The sequence below is a fragment of the Brienomyrus brachyistius genome, chromosome 24 (genome assembly GCF_023856365.1).
Source record: "Brienomyrus brachyistius isolate T26 chromosome 24, BBRACH_0.4, whole genome shotgun sequence".
Taxonomy (NCBI): Eukaryota; Metazoa; Chordata; class Actinopteri; order Osteoglossiformes; family Mormyridae; genus Brienomyrus; species Brienomyrus brachyistius.
In genome coordinates, this window is record NC_064556.1 from 9275740 (window position 1) to 9294471 (window position 18732).

The 18732-nt window shown below is 41.6% G+C and overlaps 1 protein-coding gene and 1 long non-coding RNA gene across 4 annotated transcripts in view; one reads left to right on the forward strand and one right to left on the reverse strand.

Moving 5' to 3' along the window:
- Window positions 1–1254, forward strand: part of LOC125719845 (fibroblast growth factor 13) — a 105240-nt gene extending 103986 nt beyond the window's left edge. For all 3 annotated transcript variants that reach the window (XM_048994646.1, XM_048994648.1, XM_048994647.1), the window contains one exon: window positions 356–1254. In XM_048994646.1, coding sequence (XP_048850603.1) covers window positions 356–492 — 137 coding nt within the window. In that variant the 3' untranslated portion in view covers window positions 493–1254. The remainder of the gene's footprint in view (window positions 1–355) is intronic.
- LOC125719855 (uncharacterized) overlaps window positions 1–18732 on the reverse strand; it is a 351742-nt gene that overhangs the window by 143266 nt on the left and 189744 nt on the right. The gene's annotated exons all lie outside the window — the stretch shown is intronic.

The window sequence follows — 18732 nt, forward strand, 5'->3', positions numbered from 1 at the left end:
CAGCTTACGAGGGAGTTACATTCCGAAAAACCTATCATGAGGCGAAAATATCGCAAAGCAAAAATGCATTTTAATACAGTCCACTGAAGCTAAGCAACATCATAGCCTACCTTAAACACATGCTTAGAACACTTACATTAGCCAATAGTTGGGCAAAATCATTAACACAAAGCCTATAATATATATATAATAAATTGTTGAACATCTCGTATACGTAAAAAAAATATCGTAACGAGGACCATCGTAACCCGGGGAGCGATATATTCTGATTCGGATTTTCTGATACTGGTGTCTGTGTGGCCTGCAACGTAGCCAGCATCTGATCTAAGACTCCCTCCATCTTCCCCATCTCCAGTGGCCATGTACAGGGAGCCCTCACTGCACGACCTGACGGAGTTCTCACGGTCTGGAAGCGGCACACCCACGAAGAGCCGGAGCGCGTCGGCCATGCTGAACGGCTGCAAGGTCGTGAGCCAGAATGAGTCTACGTAGCTGGGCTGCGGGGCCCTGGGCTTGGGCAAGACTCCTACTCTTACCTCTGGATGTTGATGACTTCAAGCAGACGTCCCTTTTGCCCACTCAAACCACGATCGGTTCAGGACAGAGATAAGCGCAGCACAACCTAATCAGACTAACAGTATAGTTTCATTATTTTTTTCTTTGTTTGTTTGGATATTATTCTTTTCAAAATCTGCATTTATGACAATTTGCTTCCTGACGAAAGGTCAGAAAAGACCACTTATCTTTGGTAGTTTACTGTTGTAAAGCTGAGTCATTATCGCATTTTGCGGTTTCCTCCCCCCTTGAGGATTCCTACGTTATTTGACCGGGGTAGATAGTAGTAGTGTCACTGGTTACTTCTATTGCAATGACATGGCCTTTTGTAGCCCAAAAGTCCCTTGGCAAAGGGAGGCAGTGACCTTGCAGTGTTTACATTTTAGCCATCCTCTTGCATGAGAAATACAAAGGCTTTCAGATGACCTGATATAAAATAGGGGATTGGGTGGGGCCTGTTGTGTCTTAAGACTTAGAAGCCGTGCCTCCTCCCGCTTGCTAATTTACGAAATTAGCTGTGAGTTAATTTTTTTCGTTCCTCCTTTTTTTGCCTCCTCGGTGTGGATGCGTCACCGTTTCGACGGGCCTCGTTACCCGAGGCAGTGGTGTGACTGATTTACTTTGTGCCAGAGCACAGATGCATGTTCCATAACAGTGTAAAAAAAAAAAAAAAACGACAAACGAGATGAAGAGAATGATGGTAGATTGCACGCGGTTCAGTATTATTTGAAGAGTTCGAGATGGGATATGGCTTGATCATTGTGAGTTCCCTTTTGTTTAAATTGTGTCAGGTTACGCCTGTCGTAGGTGTCTGTTTGCCACCGAACGTTTGTGTCAGACCCCAACCTTTGTTGAAAACCAATGAATGACTCTACTCACCACTGATATCAGGAGAGGTCCTCACCCCAGCCACTGTTTTCTAGTTAAAAAGTGGTCACAATTTTGTATGAAAACAAAGTGAATACTGTGGAATTTCAAGTGGCTGAACATTTTTATAAGTTGTGTCTGATTTGTAAAAATAGACTAAAGTTGAAAGGGAGAAAGAACCCTCCTCTTTCTGGCACTAGACATGGACAAACGAACCGTCGTATACAGCAAAGACCCTTTTTTGTGGGCTAAGTACTCTGTACCTTGACCAACATATCTCCTTCATGCGTGCTTACAGGGAGGTTCTTCTTTATAATCTAGACTCAGTTAATTTTTTAGGTGAACGTATCTGTTGCATGGGAAACAGCTGGGATTTCTGGAATAGAGCTGCATGATGTAGGCTATGTGTACTAACCCATGTTGGATCATTTGTTCCAATTGTATCAGGATCGAACCATATGACATCCAAGCAGGCATTCGGCTTGGTACCTTCCAGACGTTTATTATTTGTTGTATACACAAAATGCACTGAATAAAATGTTTATATTAAGATATACTTTTAAAAATGCTCCTTGTGTTTTCTTTCTCTGTCATGAACGCCATGGAGGCTGGGTTGAAGCCCTCCAACTCTTGAGGTGTGAGGCAGCAGGGCAACCCACTGAGTGGCTGGACTGCTTCCGATAGCTCTCCATATCGGCAGTTCAGTTTTTAACACAGAACTCCTGCATTACCTTTAGTGTGGCAGAGAGGAAGAGGCCACAGCAGACATTCCATGCCCATATTCTAGTCGCCTGCTGACGTCAGTATAAATGCAGTTAAGCTCAAGTCATCATAATGTATGACCACCACACGAGGATGCACAGACTAAGGGTGTTTCTCTGTATGAGCACTTAGTGTGCTTGTGTTCTCATGTACCTCTGTGATGTCATCTTCCGTCGCCGAAGACCGGTTCCAATACTCAAGAACAGAAGTACGGAGGACGATAAAAATCCCCAGATGTCGTTCTTGTCCCACTACAAATATGGAGGATGCATTGGTTGCATCCACGCCAAATGAGACCAATCCCATCATTCACTGCACCTCAAGATTGTTCTTGGGAAGCAAGTTATAAAGACCAAGGCCGGACATTCTTTGCAGTCTTGGTACTGAGAAACACCCCAAGACGTTAATTAAGCCATGGCCTGTTCATTCTTAGATAGACCATGAATAATTCTACCTTTCAGGGACTATACTGCAGTTTTACACAGTGGAGCTTAAATTAAATTAAAAGTTAGATAAAAAAAAAACCTTAAAAAGTAATTATAAAATACCATTAATCAAGACGAGGGCTCTGTTGTAGTTGGGATATTTAGGCATCCCAGTCATACTTCAAACAGGGCTGTACAAGGCACCAAGCATCACCTTCAGCGTCCAGAAGCAAAGGGAAGATGGTGACACTTTGATCCCTGGGGAGAATGTCAAACGAATGTGCCCATGCCATCTCTTATGAAGTGCAGGTATATCCAGGGATATCACCGAACGAGCAAAACAGCCTAGTAGATAAAAGCCACCAATGCACTCAAACCAAATGTGTTAGTATTTTGGACGTATACTTACATATTCAGCTTAGCTGATCGTGGAGGCTGTGAAAAGCCAGATTTGATCCCACGGTGTGGCTTGCTCCTGTGACAACAGTCCCCATAAACCACCCACGTTTAAAGGGACGTGCACGTGTATTTTTATAGCTCGCTTTCATAGTTTATATGAAAAGGGATGAGTGCGGGAAGGCCCACGTAAATGTAAATAAAGAATGTGGGGGAGGGTCACAGTGGCTCTGTGTTTCCGTCTGTCTCAAGAGGGGGAATCCAGCCATCGTAAAAGGTTTTATTGCTATCGTACTTCTAAGTCATCTGATTGCACACAAAATGGTGTGTTCTACTTTCATTTCAAAAGTGAACCAGCCTGATTTCTGCGCTAAAGGTTGCAATGTCACCCCCTCCACCCCACCACCCCCCCCCCACCCCACCCCCCCAAAAGCAATGGCAGTTCTTTTTATTGGTTTATGCGGTCCTTTGTTTTCCTTCAAATCCCTTCTCCTGGCTTTCTCTGAAAATGCAACTCCGGTAATAAGCTCTGGTGCAGTCAGGACTCCTCCTGTCGTGTGATTCTGTTGCCAAGCTATTCCACCGAGAACAATGCAAGCGCAGGTTTCGCTAGGACAGATGCCAGATTTTAAATGATTAGCCTGATATTTTACATACAATATGCTTCATAATATACACAAATGTAAAAAAAAAAGCTGTGTAATTAATGTTAAGTCCATTACATACTAGGCACATTTTAATTAGGTTTTCTGAAAATGAGGACAATCACCTTGAAGATGAAATTAGCTATAAGCAGCAGAATATGTCTAAAATTGCCATAATCCATTCAGTTACCCTGATGTATTCCTCCTGTTGTTTATCAGTCCATGCTGTGTTACGCAGAGCTCTGAAACGTCGCTGTAATCACTCAATAGATGCATCATATCTTAGCAGGCTTGCAAAGTGTCAGTAATGCACAATAGAGTCAAGGCCTCTGACAACATCCAGACCTCATCCTTCTATTTCTATCTTACCGTCAGAGATTGTGGGGACCATGGTGAGGACCTCCTGACAACAGTAGCCTAATCTCTCAGAGGCAGGTTAATGCATTGGCTATCCCAGGCTATAGTCCAGGATCCTGGCAAATATCAGGGCCCGGCCTACACCTCAATGAAAATAGAAGGATTAGTTAAAGGCAAATGACATTTGAACCCAGGGGTGCATAACCAACAACAATGATATTACACTAAAAAATCGTAAGTAATGAATTTCAAACCCTGCAGCTGGTGCTAACAATAGTTAGCAAGATTACTGTCTGCCTCCGGCTAGCTACCTATTGCTAGAACAAGAGCGCATTGTGTGTTTAATGTACCCTGTCATCTATATCTGTACTGTAGCACACTTTAGCACCTTTGGCTGTTGAAGTGACACGCAACCAAGCTACACGGTGTTTTTTTGTGGAGCCAGACGGTGAGGAGTGAGGAGATCAGGTGTAAATAGCCAAATAGATGCCGTTTGACTATAGACACTTCATTAGTTAAGTCGGTATCTCCTGAGTGTCCATGCCACCCCCCCCCCCCCCCCAGATAACTTGTGCTGTGTTCCATTTACCCCAGAGGTCAGAACTAAAAACTGCCAATCACGTTACACATGAGTTAACAGCGTTTCAGCACAGCAAGTCGGAAAGCCTTTCAGCAATCACAGGACCCGTTTCAAAAAGCAAGATTTCTTGCTTAGCCAGATAACTTGTCAGATTTCATTTACCCCTGTTTAAATGGCCTTTATCTTCGTTCACTTACATTTACCCCAGACTACCTTAAATCTGACAAGTTTTCCACTTAAGCAAGAAATGCTGCTTAAGGAAATGGGCCCCAGCTCTGGCCTGGTTAATTGTCAGCAATATCAGTGGATAACAACACGCTACGCGGTATTCTGCGCATAAACACACCACAGCAACAAGTCGAAGGATAGAGGGCGGAAAGCACTGTGCGTATGACCAATTTAACGAGCCACAAATAAGACACAAGTACTAATAAACAGCATTAAACCACAGCTTTAACCTTCTGTTGATTAAGTGCACAGCCATCTTGGATTTTGAGCTCAGGGTTGTGACAATTCCTCCGAGTTCACGAGTCGGAATTCTGACTTGAGGGGGTCGTTCCAGATGAAACTTTCGACTAGAAACTGAGAATTTCCGAGTTTCGAGCTCAATCGGAACACAGCATTAATCTACCCCGGCCTCTGCTCCCCATTTGTTAGAGGGCAGACGTTGCTATTAATTACTTAGGACACCCCATTGTTCTCTGAAGATCTCTAACAGGAGATGTTCTCATCTATGAATAGTCAGGAACCATGTGTGCTGAAGGGTCACTGACGTAAAAATATATAGGGGAGAACATGAGGAACGGATACCGTTCCTAGGGACAGACTCACACACACAGGCTCGACATTCCAGAATCATCCCGCTACAGCATATAAAAAAAGTGAACTAATGTAAGATAGGGTCAAGGCGCAAGGGATACGCGAACAAATGCAAAATGTGCAACCTCCACAAATGCACGGGCAACATGCGATGCATGCAATTTGGAAATGTTCTCCCAGCTGAACTCTCATCATCTATATATTCAGTTAGTTCATATATTTGTATGAGAAAATAAAGAGAAGTCGCCAAGTGTTAATTAAACGCAATTCAAAGTAAGACAACAGAGACTGGCTGCCTATACAACCCCGTATTCCACCTTGTTCCATCCATCCATCCATTTTCTGTAACTACTTTTCCTATTCAGGGTCATGGGGAGTCCAGAACCTATCCTTGATACTGTGAGCACAAGGCAGGGAACAACCCAGGATGGGGGGGCCAACCCATCGCAGGGCACACTCACACCATACACTCACACACGTACACCTGTGGACAATTTGGTAACTCCAATTAAATACTAGACATTGAATACTAGACAAGTCAGAAAGTTCTACATAATTGTCGAGGATGGCACAGTGGTGGAGCCGTTAGTACTGTTACCTTGTCACTCTGGGATCAGGGTTTGAGTTTCTGCCAAGATTTTGTGTGTGTGGAGTTTGCCTGTTTCGTCCAGGTACTCTGGCCATGTCCATCTGTCTGCTTGAAAAAAAAAAACTCATATATAACCTTCTGCCTCTTTACTTTTTTCCTGTACACTTTTATTGTCTTTTGTAACATGTTGACATTTGGCTAATGCTGCTGATGACATTAAATTTCCAGTCTAATAACACAGTCGAATGGTAGATATCAAACCGTTAACTATTATTGCCTTGCCAAAAATAATATTTTTGTTTTAAAAAAACGTGAGTAGAATTCAGGCTTTTATTAATGAGGTTTTACCAGACTGCATTAGAGAATTTGTAGCTATTTTCTTTGGGCTTGTTTACCTCTGTATTCTTAATGGTGCTCGAAAGTTACCCGATCATGGGTGTTGGACTGGGCCTGCGCCATAGTTCAGCTAACTCCAATAATACACCCATATACGTTTTGACTTGACCACTGCCAATCAATAAATCAATACCTAATAAATACCTCATCAAGTTATTAAAGTTAAATAAGTAATTATGTGAATTAATTAATCAAGTGAGCTGGTTGTGAAATTTAATGAATCCATGAAATGACGGCAGTGCCTCTGAGGAAAGGTTTGGGAACTGAAGCGACATTCATCTAACCATGCAACTGGATATCGGCAACTTTTTGGAGAAGAAATTCTTGTTACTTTTTATTGTGCTATTTTTAATCAAACGACGCGCGGTAATTAATACGAAGGATCAGCAGGCAGCTGAAGAGTGAACAGCGGCACAGACCAGCGCAGGTAAGGAGAATCCTACTTCAACGTTAAAAGGGAAATTCCACAGGTCTTGGTGCCAAATGGATGCAGATCTGGGTCAACTGCTGAGGGACGTCTGGCTCTAACTTAAAATTTCTGCAAAAGTTTTTAGCACGTTTCCTGGAGGGGGTGTGGCCTCTCTGGCCACTGATCCAATTAAAATGCTATTATGCTGGATCTGCAAGCCTTGGGCTGGCCCTCTTTCTCTGCAGTTTGCCTTCCCTTATTGGATGACGATGTCCATATCCTCACTACGGATTTTGTCTAATTTGTGTGGATGAAGTCAGAGTTAAAACTAATCCCTGAATACTGTCTAAGCCCTCAGGAAAGAAAGCTCAAGTCAAATCAGACAGTTTTTCTTTGTTTGTCGCTGCAAAAAATATAAACAATGCAGAGAAGCAAATATGTTAAAGTTTCATTTGTGCCTCTTTTTTTATGGAGATAAAGAAGCACCTGACCCTATATGTTCATAATGCTTCATGTTTATTGCTTATTTTACAGTGTATTTCTCACTTGGCACTTATGGGTAAATATATTTTTCTTGCACTTTTATTGGGTGCAGCAATTTCCAAGTTGATCATTGAGAAGATGTTGCTTATCCCTACCAATATGATGCTTTATATGTTGGTCTTTAAATATAAATATTATTCCCAAAACCGTAAATGCTTTTTGAATTAAAATAGCGCCACTGGAAAACTATGAGCTGCCCGAAAAAACACACAACCTGTCTGAGTGGCATCTCCGGTCTTAGAAGGAATTGGACACGTTTCTGACTTTTGAATTGGAGAGTTATGCAAGTATCACAGCCAGTGCGGTGACCATTATTTCTTGGTTATTAATATTTTATACTGCTTCATATTTTATACATAAGTAAGGTTTCAAAAATTCTTGAAAATTGATAGAGTAACTCGAGATTTGAAGAAAACGAGAAGAAGAGAGAAAGGAGGAAAGAATTATAAATATTTATAATTCAATCTTACACTTTGCAAATCAAGCTTATTTCATGATGGAAAATCACAGATGGGGGCAATGATGTCATTATCTTAACGGGAAAACGAAACAGCAGAAAGTGTTAGCGACGTGTCGCTAAATCTTCCCACAAAAGCAAAGCTTCATTGGCGACACTGAGCATGCATGCTGGGATAAAATATCTGCCATGTTTATTTCTTTTCACCCCCAGAAAATTGTGGTGAAGTTTACGTGCCTTAATGCTCAACAGAGCTATGTCATCTTGAGTTTGAGCTCCAGGTAAGACCAGTCTGTGGCAAGACTACGAAAGCAAACTGGAATCCAACAAATGCTCCCAATGAAAGATACCTGGAAGAACCAGTGTATCCTGGAGCCAGGCTTGGGCATGGTGTTCGCCAGCGAGTGCCTTGTGGCCAAACTACCCACGTCACCCAGCCTGAAAAGTCTAAATTGAGGCCTTTTATGGGAAAATCACCAACAAAATGAAAGGTTGGAACAGGAGTAATGACGTTTGAGAAATAGACAGGAGTTGGAAGACTTAGATGGAACAGACCTGGGCAATGGACACTGGAATTAGGCGAAAAGTTACGTCACAGGTAGGGAAGGAGCCTCGACTTGTGTGCAAGTGGAAAGGTATCATCTCTTGATAGAGGGTGGAGTCTGTCCTACTCTACTCATGGTGAAAGTTCCAAGTTGATGGCTGTGCAGCTGGAGTTGACGAGAAAGTTGCCACAACATGACTGAGAGGAAAATTCTGTTGTTAGTCTGTATACACTGATCTGCGGTTTTGAGTGCCCACCCTTCGTGGGTGAGGTGGTCAAAATGGTACCACCCATGTACTCTGTGGTTCAAGTTGATGGTAAGATACCAGACAACCCAGGGCTAAATTTTAACTTCGTAGTTGTGTTGCCTGACTTGCGGGCATCTTGGGTAAAGAGGGAGCCGGACCTATCAAGCTTTCATCGCTTGATGCCGGATTCAGTGTTTGGGGAGGAGGTCAGATGGACCAGAACTTTGCTCAGGCTGCGTTCAGCTTGGGTAGGGAAATGCTGACTAAGCCTGGAGATATTGTCCAGTGGTGGAAAGAGCACAGAGGAAGACCTAAACTCTGTGGATATGCCCTCTCACCAAATTTTGCCGAATGCTAATCTCTCCCTGCAGTTAAAGTTGCTACGGTGGCCAGAGGCTGCACTGGAAAGGCTGCAGGGGCAGGAAAAATCCACCTGGAAGAATTGAAATTGAATGTTGTCAGTGTTGGATATTATTGAACCTGAGGGCTCCTAGGTTACCTCTTCTGCCCCCCATTCCCCAAAATGATACAGCAATTAAATATAAAACTAAAAATATTAGTAACTATAAAATAATGAACTAAGCTGAAGAGAATGTGGCACTGTATCAAGTGAGAGCAGTCAGAAGAACGTTAAACTGGCAAGCTCTTATCCAGTGCATGTAAACTGCATCCGCAATGTGTAGTCAAGACACATTTAGCAGAGATAGCATAGACCATAGATAACTTGACAGAGAGGGGCAAATTCCAATAGAATATAAAACAAGTTCTTATAATTAGAATGTTTTTCTACATGTTTTCCTGGCATAAAATTCATTGATCATAAAACCCATTTTACACAGGAACAAACTAGGAATGTGCATACCAGAAAATACACAAACGTATATAATGAATGCCATAAAAAGAGATTTAGACTTGGTCTCCCCATTCAGTTTTAACCAATCAACCAACTCGCAAACAAATACGCGCCCAGTGAAGGGTCACTTTAAAAAGCATCAATTAAAAAAGTAGCTATAGAGCCAATATGGGCCCCCTGATCACTCTGGGCCCCTAGACTGCAGTCTAGGCAAGCCTGTCCATTAATCCGCCCCGGATGTTGTTGGGGCAATATGGTTGATATGCCTGTTCAGTGTTTTATGGAAGGCAGGAAGACAGCGGTTAGCGCTGTTGCCGCACACGTCTGAGACCAGGGTTCATGTCTCTGTCAAGGCTCTGTGCATGTGGAATTTGAATGTTCTCCTTGTGTTGTCGTGTTGTATGAGTGTTCACTGCAATGGGTCGGCACTCCATCTTAGGTTGTTCCCTGCCTTGTCCCCATAGGCTTTGGGATAGGCTCCAGACCCCCTTAGGACAAATGGTGTTGGATGGATGGATGTTATTATTATGTACTTTATTATTACTGTTCTGACTTAAATACAAATTTGACATAAAGACGGGCTTAGGGAACGGATCTCGTTTGTAACCTCGGGGATTTCTCCAAAATCTGAAAAAAATCTCCAGTTCTTGACGTCTTTAGTCATGTAAGGGTTGATCAGGAGGAAACGTGGCCTTAAAATGGAGCTGCTTCTTCTTCAAGAGGAGTCAGCTGGTGGTTCGGGGTACCTTGGTCCAGGTCCCAAGAAGGTGTTGTTGGAGTGAAGGACAAGGAACATTGAAGGATCCTCATTGAAAGTTCTCTGGTCGGGCCTGTTTGGCATTGTGGTGACCCCCACCAGAAAAAAACAGTGAGAAGATGAGATATTTCTATTGTTTTTTTACATATATTGTTGGCATTTATTTGTAAAAGTATTTAACTGAAAAATAATATTCAAAATTCTTTCAATTTAAATAGCATTCATAGAATAATAGTTAGCAAGCTGCAGTTAATCCAGTCTTTGGTCAAACACTCAGCAAGGGGCGGCCATTTATTTCCTAGATCACACTCTTGTGTTGGACAGAGAAGTGTGGACATTCATGGAAAGGGATATTTTGAGTGAAGAATGACCCCAGAAACCATCACGTCAGCCCAAATAGCTGAGCAATTTTTACGCTACACTTTTTCTCTATTCACTCTCCCTTTTATCTGTAAGAAATGTCTCTTTCGGAATCTGCAAAGGGCATGAACCTGCAGATTACTAGCTGCAATCTCATTATGAGGTGTGCAATGTGCCTGGGTGTTGTGGTCATGTCTGGAAGTGTACAACAGATGACTATATCGAATGGTCCATGGTTCACATACACAGTCTTGCGACGCTTGCTTAATTCAGGAAAGAATATCGCAAATTTATTGGTATTATAGGAAAAATCATTACTTTATTCATTTGTTAACAAAAAATATAATATATTTCACAATAGAAACAATCAGTAGTTTTACGTATAACCCCCACATCGACTGCTCATTGGGGAAGATCCAGTCATGGTCGGTGAGATGCTATGCTAAGTGTCTGACAGTGAATTGAGGATTTAGAATGATTTAGAATTTGTTAGACAGTTAGCATAGCATCTTCTGTGATCCAGTTATTGTCGGTGAGATGCTATGCTAAGTGTCTGACAGTGAATTGAGAATTTAGAATGATTTAGAATTTGTTAGACAGTTAGCATAGCATCTTCTGTGATCCAGTCATGGTCGGTGAGATGCTATGCTAACTGTTTGACAGTGAATTGCAGAGTGTGCTCCGCAGAAAGGAGGCACCCTGGTTCCTGTGGGGAACCAGGACTGATGATGTGTTAAGCAAGGCAAAGGCATTCAGGCTCCCCCACACTGGAACTCCGAGTCCGCCATCCAGCTGGTAGAGGGAGCTGTTGCACCCAAGGGGTAGCTTCTGTGCATGAGAACCCTTGGCTCAGGGAATATTCCGCCCGTCTAACTCTCCAGTTGCTTCCGGCTTCTTTTTCATCAAGAAAAAGGATGGGGGACGATGTCTTTGCATCAACTCCAGAGCCCTGAATACCATCAGTAAGAATTACTGCAAACCACTACCCCACAGCCTTGGAATTGCTCTGAACAGTCTTGGTCTTCACAAAACCGGATCTACAGAGTGCAACTTGATCACGATCTGCGCTGGGGATGAGTGGAAGTTGGCCTTCATCACAACGACTGGCCAGCATGAGTGCCTTGTTATGCCTTACGGCTTACCCAAACGTTCGTCTATCTTCCAGACCTTTATAAGTCCAATCCGTCATCATCTACATCAACAACATCTACTCCACATTCCTGGCAGAACATGTTCGAGCATGCTCACCGAGTTCTCCAGCGGGGTCTATGACCATCACCTCTTCGACGAAGGTGAGAAATGTGAGTTCCACCGGTCAGTAATCAAATTTTTAGGATAGAAGATCCGGCCTGGGGAGGTGGGCATGGATGAGAACAAAGTGAAGGCCATCTGGGACGGATGCCGGCCCTGGACCATCAAGGACCTGCAGCGTTTCCTGGGCTTATCAGCACTTTATTAGGAGGTTCAGCTCCATCACCACCCTGCTGACCCCGTTCCCTTTGCACTGTGACCCCAAATCTGCTTCTGCCTGCTGATGCCAGTTCTGTTTACCTGTGCCATGCAATAAAACCCCGTGCATCGCATTCTGGGTTTCCGAGTTTCTCTTCACCATAAAAACATTAATTTCTGGTAGTAATAAACTGAAACCCAAATTATAGTTCTAAAAGAGCTGTTCTGAGCTAAAACATTCATTGGCAAGCAGTCTCAATGGGTGCTTTTTAATTAGTAACACCTTTTGCAATAACATAAAACACCAAACATTTATGTTTAGTATTCCTTTGGGAGCCAAAATGGCAAGAATAAAACTGAATGAGTCAGTCAAAAGAAAAAAAAAATGACACTTAATAAAACTAAATGCCTGTGGAAAATATGTGCAGGTATGGTAAACACTGCTTGTCGATGGACTTTTATTATGAAACCAATAAATTTGGACCATTTCTATTAAATTAAGGAAATCTCCCAAGACTTGCTCATTGTTCATTTGCAAGTTCATTGTAAAGCAAGATAAAAGAGACATCAGCTGCTATAGAGAACCTAGAACTGGCCAAAATAAAAGATCAAAAAGGGAGAGGGGGCTGCAGTAAGTTCACACCTCATAACGCAGAGCGCTGGACTGTCCACGGATCCCTGAGGAAGAACAAGGCAGGCCAAAGCCCCAGCGGAATCTTCAGGGCATTAAATAAGTCAAATTCCTGCTTAGAAATAAAAGTCAGCCGCCACGACGGGTGATTAGCTCGGGAAAGGGCCATGCCTCTACAGGGTCACAAAAGCACGTAAGCAATCGGAAAGCGTGTCGATCCAACGGCAACGGCAAATGAGTCACGCGGAGTACACACAGGATTTACCGTGCCGCTGAAGCTCGGCACTGAGACGACATGATGGCCTGCATTTGCACTTTAACAGATAGCTAAGATGGAAAAGAATGGACTCTGCCACATTTATCTCCCTCAATAGCACATCAGCAGCCCCTGTACAGAAATAACAAAAAGATAAAGTGCCCCGGAGAACAAAGACACTCTGCGAATCCACCTCATATGGAAACAAGCCTGCAGTTTCTCCTAATCAAAGGGGACACACTCTGTTTGACCTGGACTGGGTGATGTTCCCAAGCAGGAATCTTCCTTGAAAAGCAGGAATGTAATTTCACCCTTACAGCCTCCTGTACAATTCATCCTCTTAATATGAATAGTCATTAATGCATTAAGAATGAGGATTAATAATACATTATCTGGATGGAGTGTAGGAAAAATGATCACTAAAAATAAAACGGTACAAAGGTGTTTCAGAAACATCAGGAAGCTTATTAAACTAGAAGCTATTTTACTAATATTAAAAACAATCATAAGTATGCAAATACTAAGATAATAGATTTAGGTTTTCTGAATCCGTATACTCATTCAATTAAAGTCATGATTATATTAAAACTATTAATATTTTATTAAAACTATACGTTATGGGTGTGTGATTTTGTACTTTATGGAGTTTGTGTCTGTTTCCGGGAGGTTGTTGGTTTGAATCCCATGGTCGACAGAGTAATAACTTCACTGTTGGGCGCTTGAGCAAAGGTCCTTAACCCCAAGCACTGCTCCAGGGACACTGGAAAAATGGATGACTCTGCACTCCGACAGTACGCTTCACTAAGCCACACATATGTGTGTCTCACAGGGAAACAAGGTGGGATGTGTGAGATCGAAGGAATTTCTAGGTACCTATAATTGGCAAAACAGTATCATCACCATCATCATCGTTGCTTTAGGCTACTGGGTTACTGTCCCTTGGGCTTAATGACAGCTTGACCCCATTGTACATAATTTTATATTCTAATATATTTTTCTCATGTTTTAGAACATTTCCTCATATGCGTTTTTCCCAGATTTGTACTCTACAGCGTTTTACAATAACATAATAAAAACTAAATTAACTTATCCTAACTAATAATCAAAGAAAGTGATGAATAAGCAAGCACCAAGCACATGAACACGGTGAGGAGAAAACCATGAGGTTGTCAAAAGGCCGATTAATACGGTGGCCGGGAGCTGGACCGTAGGGACACGATGAGAAAGGAAACTGAGAGCAATGGAACTATGGATGGGCTCTCCTACTATGTAATGTTCAACAAAACAGTTATGTAAAGCTGTGTAACTTACTCATTATAATAAAAGGGAAATTCATAAAAAAAAAAAAAATAAATAACTGCTGTATAAATGTGTAACCGATTAACTAAATAACCACAAAGCACAGCTTTTGTCCAAAATATAGGAGAATAAATATTACACATGTTATATATTATATGCATTATTAGATAGATGTGGGCTCAGAGACATATGCAGACATTACCAGAAGTATTTGCACAAACTGAGATTCACCACTGGCATGTTACTTACTTAACGTTTACTAAAAATGCACTCAATGTTCTTTGCTAACAAATAATTTTACAGTATGTTCACCATTTGAGTACCTTTATTAACAAGAAAATGTCATAGCTTTGATTCATCAAAGTAACCTCCTCTAGCAGTTATAACAGTAAAGGAAATTCGAGGCATTCTTTGTACAAGGGGCATTAAATACTGCTCTGCTTCATGGCATGAAACAGTTAACTAATGCATTTAAAGTTAAAGCACAGCCTAGAATTTGACTCTGCCATCACCACACAGCCAGTTAATAGGGTGTCAGACATGCACTGTTACATACTCTTTCCATGTTATAAAGGAAACTTGTTTTATTTGAATTATATTTTCATTCTTAGTTGTTCACTAAACTTTCCAATGTTTAATAAGAATAAAAAATCTGCAGTTTACGAAATAAATGGAAAAACCGTAAAAACACACGGCGTGCAAAAACACTCTGACTGGTATATTGATTGTTACCATGCATAATTGGTTATTACCAATTAAGAATTATATTAAGAATTAATGAGACCAACCCCCAATTTCCACCATAGAAATGGCTCTAGCACAAGGCCAAGCTGAGTTCAGAGACATGTTATGCGTCATTACATAAATTTGAGTGAATAAATTTACCACCGTAAAACCCATAATATTTGTACACTTCACTTCTGGCATTGTGGGCACGTTTTATTTAGGAAAGAACTTCAGGGGCCTGTATATACCATCGGTGGATCTGTTAAAGTTCAAACTGTCACAGACAATTTTGGTCATAGTGCAAAAAGAGAAGTAGAAATATTCAAATATACGAAAAATATAAATAATGTAAATGATGTTTTCAAACGTGGCCAGTAAAACGTAAACAAAGAGTAAAGCATAATATCAAAACTCCATATCATGACTTGGAAAATTCAGGTAAAAACACATTAATTAACTTTCACATTTCCAATTGACCCACCCAGTCATTCTAGAGCTAGACATTGTACAACTCAGATGGCTGCACCAAATGACAGGGCTGTCCGGGGAATACAATGCTGTCGCTTTCGAAAGCACCAAATCTAGTTTAACTTTATTTCTTACGCAACCTACATTGTCCTAAACTATTCACTCACATTTTTACTTTCCATCCTTAAGGTTTCTGTATATAACACATCCTCTTCTGAATTCATTTGGGGGTTTGAATCAAAAGATTGTAGGCTGTAACAGCCAGCTACCCTAACCACAATAATAGCTAATGTGTGAAGATGCAGCATGTCATCATAGCGATTCTCAGTGAATAACCCCCTTGCCTGCAAGCCGCAAAATAAAGAGGCACTGGGACTATTTCCCTGCAGTGAGGGGGGGGGGTCATAGAGCTTAGATACTTGCAGATAAACTTGGTGGAGGATGATCCATAGCGTTTGCTGCTACAGTCATGGGATATGAAGGTCATTACGTAATCTAGTGTTTCCTGACCCGGTCCTAGGGGACCCACAGACGGTCCGTGTTTTTGCTCTCTCCCATCTCCCTGCCAGACAGTGCACATTTACCTGGAGCTGGGAGGGAGCAAAAACGTGAACTGTCTGACCGGATTAGGAAACACTGACATAATCTGTGACAGCCATTGAGCATCAGGTATTTTGGAAGAACAGATTCTAATAAGTCGAATGCCCTAAACATAGTTCTCTGTACTGCAGTTTTATCTCGATTTAACATTTTTCTCCAGCCACGATGTATCTTTTAGAGAACTTTCTGGCACTTTTAGGGCCACATTTCCCATGCACTCGTCTCCAGGCGTGTGCAGTACATTTAGATAAATTAAAATATATATAGATGCATATGAGTAATAAATGTGGTGGCTGCACCGTTTTGCATCTTCACTTTTAGTTCCTGTTTATTTTCTTTCTTTCTTTTTTCGGCCACCAAGTAAAGATTTGCACCCTGTACATTCCTCCTTTTGCTTTTTTAACTGCTCCTTCAGTGCCTGTCTTCCCGAGTTACGCTCGGGGTCGAAATAGCCAAAAGCGCGATGAGGCCCTCCAAGCTTATGTAAGCCTTACGATTGACAGAGATGCATTCTGGGAGCCGCACGCCCCTGGCAGGTGCACCGTGTCGAGGCCGACTTAACACAGTTACTGTGACTCATACTTAGCAGGTGACAGCTAATTGGAGTTGAGGAGGAGAGTACGTGAGTGACGGTGAACAGATGAGAAGAAGTGTTCCTCTCCACTGACGTACAGAGGATCCAGTTAGCGAAACATGAAAACATGTACAGCTGTCGCTGTGCTCGCACAGAGCATGAGAGACTCAAGGTAAACACGAGATTTGCATCTCTCACTAGACACATGGCCGTTCAGCGCCTCTTTTATAAATAGGCTTATTAGTGCTAACAGCCAGCAATTGATCAAGCAGAGCATTTCTCTGCAGAGAGTTTGCTCTCTTTTCTGGTATCCCGTCTGCCCCTGTATATATAGTGTGTGTCTGTTTGTGTGTTTTTGTGTGTCTGTGTGTGTGTCTGTGTGCGTGTGTGTGTATACCTATCCTTATGGGGACACAATGTCCCCATAACGTGATAAATATCCATTTTTTTCTATTTTATAAAAATCAGTGACTGCTATGAAAAAACTAAAAATGCAAAAACTCTTGTATTTTGCTTGGTTACCTCATGGTTATGGTTAGGGCAGGGTGGGGGTTAAGGTTGTCATACTTAGCGTTAGCATTTTTCCCATAGAAGTGAATAAGCGGGCCCCATAAGGATAGGTATACCCTACATGTGTGTGTGCGTGTGTGTGTGGGATTCAATTTCATGCTGCCTTTTTTGTATTTGCTCAGAGAATTTTTATCCAAAGAAACAGATTTGCAAACCATGCTGCTGCATATAGTAATAGTAATAAAACATTCATCTTAAATGAGTAAATTTTGGTTATTTTTACCTCTTTTTTAAAGGTACAAAAATCCTGTGGGACATTTTGAAACAGACAAATCCACGTAACCCCTTGAACTCTTTCTAAAATACGACATGCTAATAGACTGTAGCTCCCACCCGACCGCGTGCACGCGATTAGCAGAGCATATGGCTGCAAAATACCTGCACGCAAATGCATTGGTCCCTGGGAGTTAATGCTTCAAGACAGCTGCTTTAGGTTTGACATCTCGCAGACAGAAAAATCCCTAGAGATCTCACACCTACACTTACATGTTCACTTACAACTCATTTAACTACTGCTAGTGCTATTCAGGAGGATGTCAAATTAGCAGAACAAAGATTCCCTGAGATGTGTATAGTTTGGGAGGAAGAGAGTTAACTCCAAATTTAGCACAATGCATTGTCAATGCCCAATCAAAAACATCAAAATGATGCTCCAATATTCATCAAAAGATAAACATAGGAATTTTAGGAACAAACAGACACCTCAATAGGAACAACCACTACTGTGGGTTCAGTCATGTACAAAGGAAGCATTTCTACATTCATTTGAGGGCTATTTTTCAACTCTCCACCAAGAAATGATGCTATTTTCTTTAAAGTATAATCCGACAATCTTTTCAAAGCATGTGTTATTTTGGCTGACCTTTCCTCCTCAGAGATCTCCCGGAATAATTGCTTTCATGTTCTGACCAGTGCTGTCAACAACGAGATGTTATTTTTCCAAGGAATAAGAATATAAACTGCAAGTGCATTTCAAATGAAAGACATTTTTAAAGAGCCGTACTGTAGATACCATTTCCCTTCATAAGTAAAACATCAGACAGCACCAATGGATAATCACTGTGTAACAGTCCACGAATTCTGAGGCTAATAACTATGTATTTCTAAGCAACATGTTATGTAAAGTGTTTTTGTTAACAACGTGGCACCTTCTTCAGTAACATATAATGATTTCCAAATTTTACATGGCTTACAAAGGTGCTTGTCATGTATGAATATGTATAATTACAATACAATACAATACATTTATTTCTCATATGGCGCCTTTCACAACAAAGTTTTCCCAAACGGCTTAACAGGGTTTTCTTGTAATACATAAAACATAATTAGAGAGAGAGAGATACAGAACGGGAAAAAGGAAGGAAAGAAATCGAATAAAGAAAGGCAGAAGACAACGGAGGAGAGGACCCAAGAACTCCCAAGTAGGGAGAAATAAAACCTCTGGGGGTCCACGGTCAACTGGCTGCCCCCCCCCCAGGCAGACTAACGTTACTGAAAACTGTTAATTAATGTGACAGTAAGTTCAACTTGAGTTTTATTATCATAGCAGTTATGAGAATGGACAAACTCTAAGAAAGAGTACGTGACTTGATATATTT